We start from the raw sequence: 8,049 nt of genomic DNA, 5'->3' as shown, positions 1-8,049 counted from the left end.
CTTGTTTAGGTGCATTGTCAACCAGAAAATGGTTTTCATCTGCTCTCTTCCCCATTCTCGCAGTTTCTAAGAGCCATGAAATGTTAACTGCCGGCAAACTCCATTTCTTTGCAGCTTCGTATTTGGAACCAGTCGGTTCCTTCACTATAAGATGTGTGCTGGCGAGCATGCCTTTCTTTGCATTTGCTTTGCGAACAAAGAATTCTTGAACACTAAAATTTTACATGGAAATAAAGCAAATGAACACAAAATTAGCCCATTAAAAAAAAATAATAGCATGGTTAATGTCACAGAAACATACTCTGGGTGGTGGCAGTGCATGCCTTTAATCCCAGGACTCTAGAGGCAAGAACGGCTGACCTGAGTTGGATCAAGGCCAAACTGGTCTACAGAGAGTTCCAAAACAGCCAGGGTTACACAGAGAAGCCCTGTTGTGACTCCACCCCTCAGAATGTTCAGAGTGTTGCTTAAAAGCATTATGCTCATTATGCTCTTAACCTAAATATCCCCATTAAATATGAGGTTGGTTAATTGAAATGCATTGATACAGCTGATTTCTACTCTTTTTCAAACGCTGCTACGTAGTGACCAATGAGGGAGAATTTTATAGGGAACTTTTAATTCCTTTATTTCCAAAGTGTTTCTTGCATTCCTTGCAAAGTGCTCCATTTGCCCCGGATGTGGTGGCACACGCCTTTAATCCCAGCACTCGGGAGGCAGAAGCAGATGGATTTCTGAGTTCGAGGCCAGCCTGGTCTACAAAGTGAGTTCCAGGACAGCCAGGGCTACACAGAGAAACCCTGTCTCAAAAAAAAAAAAAAGTGCTTGATTTGTATTTCTCGCTAAAAACAAGCAATACATATACATTTAAAATAAGAGAAAGAAGGTGGGGGGAGGGAGAGGGGGGAAGAGAAGGAAGAGGAGGCACTGAAGGGCATATACAGTGCTTAGAGAAGCACAATTCAGTAACAGCCTTTCATGGTGACTAGGCCAATGGGAAAAAAAAACAATGCCTGCCCACAGCCTTACAAATTTGCCAGATATCCACCTAGCTGTGTATGCCCCAGTATTTATTTACCCATCAACCACATATACAAACAAAATCCTAGCCAAATGTAATTATACACTTTCCAGTAAGTCAAAACAAACAAAACATGATGCGGTTAGGGATGCCATAGTTGAGCCCTTGCTTAGCATGTACAAGGCCCTCCGCTTATTGCCTAACACTGTGTGTGTGTGTGTGTGCACGCACACTCACTCACAGGCAGGAGATATACTGAAAATATTACATACCTTGCTCCAAGGTGATTTGCTAAGAATACCAAGGAATCTCTTTCTGCCCCCACACACTGACTGAAGGAAATCACACAGTCCTCTAAAGGAGTCATTCCCGACATNACCGAGACTGGTGTGAAGAGGGGATTCGACTTGGGATCAACTAATGTCTGGTTGTCTATACACGTAACCTTTGAAAACAAAAGCAATAAAGCTACTATAAGAAACAAGTGGTTAAGAGAAGCTCAAGTTATAACAGTAGCAATTTTAGTTTAAGGAAAACGGAATTTTACATAGACTTGAGTATGCTCATTCTTGACATATTCCAAATGATATTTGAAGAAAAATACAGATTCCAATCCTTCACATTTGCATATCAAAATAAGTAAGATGGATTACTACAGCAATTGGAAGTTACTTTAAAGAATACTGGTGCCATAGCCCTGTGATAGTAACTTCTTCATGTTAGTGTTAGGATCAAGAAATACAGGTTTGGGCAGGGCGGTGGTGGCACACGCCTTTAATCCCAGCACTTGGGAGGCAGAGGCAGGCGAATTTCTGAGTTCGAGGCCAGCCTGGTAAGTTCCAGGACAACCAGGGCTACACAGAGAAACCCCCTATCTCGAAAAACCAAAAGAAATAAATACAGGCTTTTAGATTCTTTAAAAGATACTCTATTTCCAATGTGTGAGCGAGTGTGGGTTTGTGCACGTAAGTGCAGCACCTGTACAAGCTACAAGTGTCACATCACCTGAAGCTAGTTAGAGGATTACATCAAGCTAAAGATCTCCAAATGTTTGAAACTACATGAGAAGTATAGCCAGTGCATGTGAGGGGGCACACAGCAAAAGGAAAAGGAGGGAGAGAAAGTGTCTGCAGCACGGAGGTCAGAGGACTTGTGGGAGTTCTCTCTCCCACCAGGGTCTAGGGCTCAGGCTCCCACAGCTCGGGCCTCTACCCACTGGGCCATCCTGCTGCTCTCCCAGGCTTATATTTTAAAATTGCCTTTGCCCAAACCAAATGCCAATTTAGATAAACAGAACAGCCTCAAAAGTAAACATCAAGACTCTGGCAGCCAATACTCCTTCAAACAGGGTGCCGACTGCCACAGTTTCTTACCAGCCACGTGTTTGTAACAACTTCTCCCACTGTCGCTTCTACCTCACATCCCAGCAGTGGAACCACAGCATAGTCAGCAACAATTCTGCTGGGAAGGGACACAATCTTGCCAGCGTGCTCTCTTATGATGTCTACAATATTACATTTATTTTCAACACTAAAGCCCAAGACAAGGAAACTCTTCTGGCTGAATAAGNCTTCTTCAGGAGCTGTAGAGTCATCAAGGCTGCAATGGCTCACAGACGACTTGTTTTCCTCTTGCACAGAAATGTGAGTGGAATCATCACAGGGCTCAAGGTGAGCAGAACCAGGGCAAGGCCCGACTTCAGGCTCTAAAGCTTCAGATAGCTTAGCTTCAACTGGAAAAGAAAAAGGCAAGTTTTCTATTTGACAATTACTAGACTTAAGAGTTTATTTCCGCCGTCTTGAAAAAACAAAACAAAACAAAACAAAACAAAGTTTATTAACCACCAGCCAAAAATCCACCAACATGGGCTAGACCTAGGCTTCCCCAAACATATGTAGTAGATGTGCAATTTGATTTTCATGCAGGTTCCCTAACAACTGGAGTCAGGGCTGTCTTGAATCTGTTGCCTGTCTGTGGATCCCATCCCCCTAGCTGGGCTGCCTTGTCTGGCCTCAGTGGGAGAAGATTCACCAAGTGCAGCAGAGAGTTGATGCGCCATGATGGGGTGATTGGAGGATGGGGGTCTCCCATCTCACAGGAGAGGGGGGATGGGGAATAGGGGCTATGGAGGGGACTGGGAGGAAAGGGATGGATATTGGGATGTACAGTGAATAATAGAAAGAAAGAAGAAAGAAAGAAAGAAAGAAAGAAAGAAAGAAAAAAAGTTTATTTGCACAGGGTGTGGTGATGCACAGGTTTAATCCCAATATTTGGGAAACAGAAGCAGGTGGATCTCTGTCAGTTCAAGGCCAAATTGGTTTACACAGCAATATCCAAATCAACCAAAGCTACACAGTGATTTTCTAGCAAAGACATGAATGTAAGAGTCTGGTAATTTTAATACTTATAAAACTTAGGTTTAAATATACAGTGAAAGGAGACTCTGTATTCATCTCATCTTCAGGTTTATCCCAAATGCTAAGTATCACCATCTTCAATCAGAGAACAACTGTCATGTCGATTCTAAGTATGAAACCAGTGTAGAAAACCAAATTTCCTGAAAAATCACCGTCTAGTAAACATGTTTTGTTTTGTTTTTGAGACAGGGTCTCTCTAGTCCTGGCTGGTCTGCAGCTTGTTATGTAGCCCAGGTTGGCCTCAAGCTCCTTCTGCCTCTTTCTGCTTCGCAAGTGCTGAAACTCAAATGTGTACCACTGAATAGAATTAGAAAAATAATAAAACATTTTGTTTCCCACAATTAAACAATTACAATTCAATAAGAACTGAAAACTGGCTGGGCAGTGGTGGCGCACACCTTTAATCCCAGCACTTGGGAGGCAGAGGTAAACGGATTTCTGAGTTCAAGGCCAGCCTGGTCTACAAAGTGAGTTCCAGGATAGCCAGGGTTACACAGAGAAACCCTGTCTCGAAAAACAACAAAACCAAAAAAAAAAACAAAAAAAAACAAAAAAAACCCACACACATACAAAAAGAACTGAAAACTGGGGACTGATGAGATGGCTCAGTGTGTAAGAGCACTAACTGCTCTTCCAAAAATCCTGAGTTCAAATCCCAGCAACCATATGGTGGCTCAGAATCATCCGTAATGAGATCTGATGCCCTCTTCTGGTGCATCTGAAGTCAGCTACAGTGTACTTACACATAATAATAATAAATAAATCTTTGGGCTGGAGCAAGCAGGGTTGAACTGAGCGAACAGAAGTCCTAAATTCAATTCCTACAACCACATGAAGGCTCACAACCATCTGTACAGTTATAGTACTCATATACATAAAATAAATAAAATCTTAAAAAAAAAAACTGAAAACTATGTGTTTACAACTACAAAGTACATATTCTTTATGTAAATTGAAGTAGATAGAGCCAGCCCTAGTGGAAGAGGCCTGAAAAACCAACTACTCAGAAAGCTGAGGCAGGAAGACTCCAAGTTCAAAATCTACCTGCCTTATGGAGGAAGTCCAAGACCAGACTAAGCCTTAAAATTAAAAATAAAAAGAGTAACAGCTCAGTGATAGAGCCTACGCCTGGGTCAGCCTCAGCATTGCAATAAACAATGTAAACAAGTAAACAACCTAGCCACGAAGGTCAAAGGCTCATCTATAAACACATTTACACAGGACACAAACAAAAAGCAAAAAACAGGGAGGACTTCACAGGGATGCTCTTGGCACAGGGGTATGCTCTATTTTCATAAATAGATAATACGTGAGAGTCACCACAAAACCCTATCTTTTGATGTATCAAATAATACACTCTTTGTTGGTAATTTACCTTACTACACTGCTGAAACTATATGCTGAGACAGCAGTACTAAGGACAGTATTGCATGCAGGAAAGACTTCCCACAGTCCAGTCAGAGGGCCTTTGTTTTCTACCATTACAATTCACACAGAGGTGCTAGAGAGATAGCTCAGAGGTTAAAAGGATGCACAGTTCTTATAAAGCACCCGAGTTCTATTCCTAGCACCCACATTAGACACAAATGCCTGTAACTCTAGCTCCACGAGGGTCTCACCTCTGACCTCTGGCACCAACACACACACACACCAACACATACACAAACACACACCCCAAACAAAAATAGTTCATATTCAAGCATAGAGCTACTGAGAGCATGATTCAATCATTTGGAGCCTGATGGCCTTGCCTGGTTACAAAGTTACAAATCTAAAAGTTTTTGAAAATAAAATGTTCATAAAAATATGGCAGATATCATGCATTTATATATTGCTTCTTAACTATAAAGCTAACCAACTACTCCTTACCCATCGTGGAGTCGTCGTTTACATACTGAGCAAGCAGATCCTCGTCGGCCTGCTGAAGCCCCTTAGCAGGAACAAGGGCNCTCTTGGAGAATGAGGCACTCTTTTCTAAGACAGCTGTCTGGTTTCCAGGCTGATCGGAAACTGCAATTCCAGCTGGCTGGTAGTTAGTGTGGATATATGACTCTTCAGGAAGTATATATCCTTTAATAAAACACTCCAGCAACCACTTTGCTCCCACTACATGAGGCCTACAAAAAGAGCACTGAGTTAGGCTCCCGAGTAGGTGAGAAGATCGTCACTCCACTGGCCATCACTCCCACAGCTCCACGCACAGACATGCAAAGCTAACCCAAACCATCCCAGTACCAAGTGCTCTGAGCTGAAGACTGACAGGACCTGTGAGATGATTTGCTCCAGAACTGCCTCACGTCGTCATCGTAATCTCCCACAATTACATGAGTTACATCTTCATTTAGTTGATTAAATCGAACTCCACCTCCACTGTTAATAAGCCTTCTCAGCTTATCCAGCTTTCTGCCACTAAAACCACAAAGATATATCTGCAAAGAAAACATTTGCTTTGGATTAACATACTCAAGTTTTTTTTTTCCTCAACAGAAACAAATTTAAAAGAAAACTGTATCCACTGTGTGTAAATAAGACACTTCATGTACATTCTGGAATCCACATGGAGTCCACTCTAGTCCACATCTAACGTGTACACACACACTAGCAGCTAGCTCCCCTCCACCCCCAGGGCTGGACACCACCACTCACAACTTTTACATAGGTGCTGGGAATCAAATTTCAGCCCCCATGTTTTCACAGCAAGTGCCTGACCCACTCACCCATCTCCTCAGCCTAAAACTGGTATTTTAACCACAGCACTGTCATCTCTCAGTAAAAACATGAAGGAGGGTTGAGGCCGCAGATGAATTATAGGACAAACTTCAACATCTTCTAAATGATGGTGCACAACTTGTTAAAAGATTTCCACTGTGTGTGTATGTACATATGTGTGCACATGCACAGATGTCATAATACCAGATATCATAAGGCCAGAGGAAAACATGAGGGACTCAGTTCTCTCCTACCTTATGATCCCAGGAATGGAACTCAGGTCATCAGGCTTGGTGGGTGGCAGAGCTATTTCTAACATACAAATAGCTCCTTAAATTGTAAAGGAGTGACTTCCTGTAGATGAGTAATTACAGAGAAACACTGCAGTTCACTGTAAACTCAGGAGCACCCAGGCTTGCATGTTTTCAGTTGGTACTGACCGACCATATGACCTGAGCAAACTCCTTAAGGCTCGCAGCCAACTCCTTCCTACATAGTTATCTTTCGTGAAATTTCTTTTCAACTTGAATTAACCAAAACAACAAATCCAGGAGCTGAGCCCAATGCTTTGAAGAAACGTGTGTACAGGGGTTGTAGATGTGTCTAAGCCGATTTAACTAACATTACTTTTTCAAGTCTTTCAAAAATTTCAAAAAGGACAATCTATTTCCACATGTCCCAAACCATCACCATTACTAGAATACATCCTAGCAAAAATTAGGAATCAAATACTTCCTACATAGAAAAAAAAAAAATTCAAAGTTACATCTAGAACTAGTCTGTTCCAAGATCAAAGAAAAAAAGATTACACAAAGTGTCGTTCTATCCCACCAGTAAGCTGATAAATCTTAGGAGAGATAACAGATACCTGGCCTTAACAATAAAACCTAACTGCCTATTCTGAGGAAAAATGTGTAGCTTCTCACTCCACTACTAGCACTGTGTGGGGTGTGTGGATCTAAATACGTGACACTCCCATCACGGAGCTTCTATGCACACACTGAAAATAATCTTACAAATCTAATCTTTTTCTCTTTTTATTTCTGAGCACTGAACCGATGGGCTTGTACACAATTAAGAAGGCAGACTTTAAGACCACAGTATTATCTGTCTAGGACTCTGAGAAAGCACATTATTGTATTTTAAACTTATATTTAAGTCTTGTGCATATACACATGTGGACATGCCACAAGTACACGTCACAGGACAGGACTAGGTTCATTCCCTCCACCACACGGGGTTCTAGGGACTGAGCACAGGCTGTCAGGCTTAGCAACAAGCACATTAGCCACAGTGCCCTAAAAGGATTTTAATCATCTAAGTATTATCTTCAAGATAATAACCACTTTATTCATGGGGATTAAGTTATATTTTAAATAACATAATGTAACACGGAAATGATTACCGTCATTAATGTATTGTAAACAAATGATAAGAATGAACATCTGTAAAGTAAGCGGTAAGATTTCAGAGCAGACTTAAGAACTCAGCAGTAGAAGGGATGAAGCTACAGCCCAGGCAGCCCCACAGGCACAGCATGTGTGTGCCAAGTGTCAGCTTCCTAATTTAGTGCAAGGTTTGTTTACGCACATAAGGAGCAAGTCCAACTGTGAAGGGTCTTTGGAGTCAGGCTGAGGGTGTATGGATGTCTGGACCTCACTGTGTAGCCCAAGCTAGCCCTAACTCAGGTCTCAAGATGATTTGTCCTTCTGACTTTGTTACATAATAAAGACATACCCGACAGCCATCTAATAAGTCTTCAGGAGCTTGAAACATACTGATGTCCAGATTTTCTAGGTTTTCAAGNGTACATTCAAGTTTGCTAGTAGTTGAACCAAACATTGTTTCATTTACACAGCTGCCATTTATGTTGGATATATGGCTGACATCTGCGAGCGTGTG

The 8,049-nt window shown here is 41.8% G+C and overlaps 1 protein-coding gene across 1 annotated transcript in view; it reads right to left on the bottom strand.

Moving 5' to 3' along the window:
• Topbp1 (DNA topoisomerase II binding protein 1) overlaps nucleotides 1–8,049 on the bottom strand; it is a 51,285-nt gene that overhangs the window by 28,742 nt on the left and 14,494 nt on the right. Inside the window, exons 7-11 of the mRNA XM_029481989.1 lie at nucleotides 7,885–8,049; nucleotides 5,704–5,867; nucleotides 5,308–5,555; nucleotides 2,395–2,753; nucleotides 1,294–1,466 (exon numbers count right to left, since the gene is read on the bottom strand). Coding sequence (XP_029337849.1) covers nucleotides 1,294–1,466; nucleotides 2,395–2,753; nucleotides 5,308–5,555; nucleotides 5,704–5,867; nucleotides 7,885–8,049 — 1,109 coding nt within the window. The remainder of the gene's footprint in view (nucleotides 1–1,293; nucleotides 1,467–2,394; nucleotides 2,754–5,307; nucleotides 5,556–5,703; nucleotides 5,868–7,884) is intronic.

This window comes from Mus caroli, chromosome 9 (genome assembly GCF_900094665.2).
Source record: "Mus caroli chromosome 9, CAROLI_EIJ_v1.1, whole genome shotgun sequence".
Taxonomy (NCBI): Eukaryota; Metazoa; Chordata; class Mammalia; order Rodentia; family Muridae; genus Mus; species Mus caroli.
Note: the sequence above shows the minus strand (reverse complement) of the source record. Positions and strands in the feature narration are given on the sequence as shown.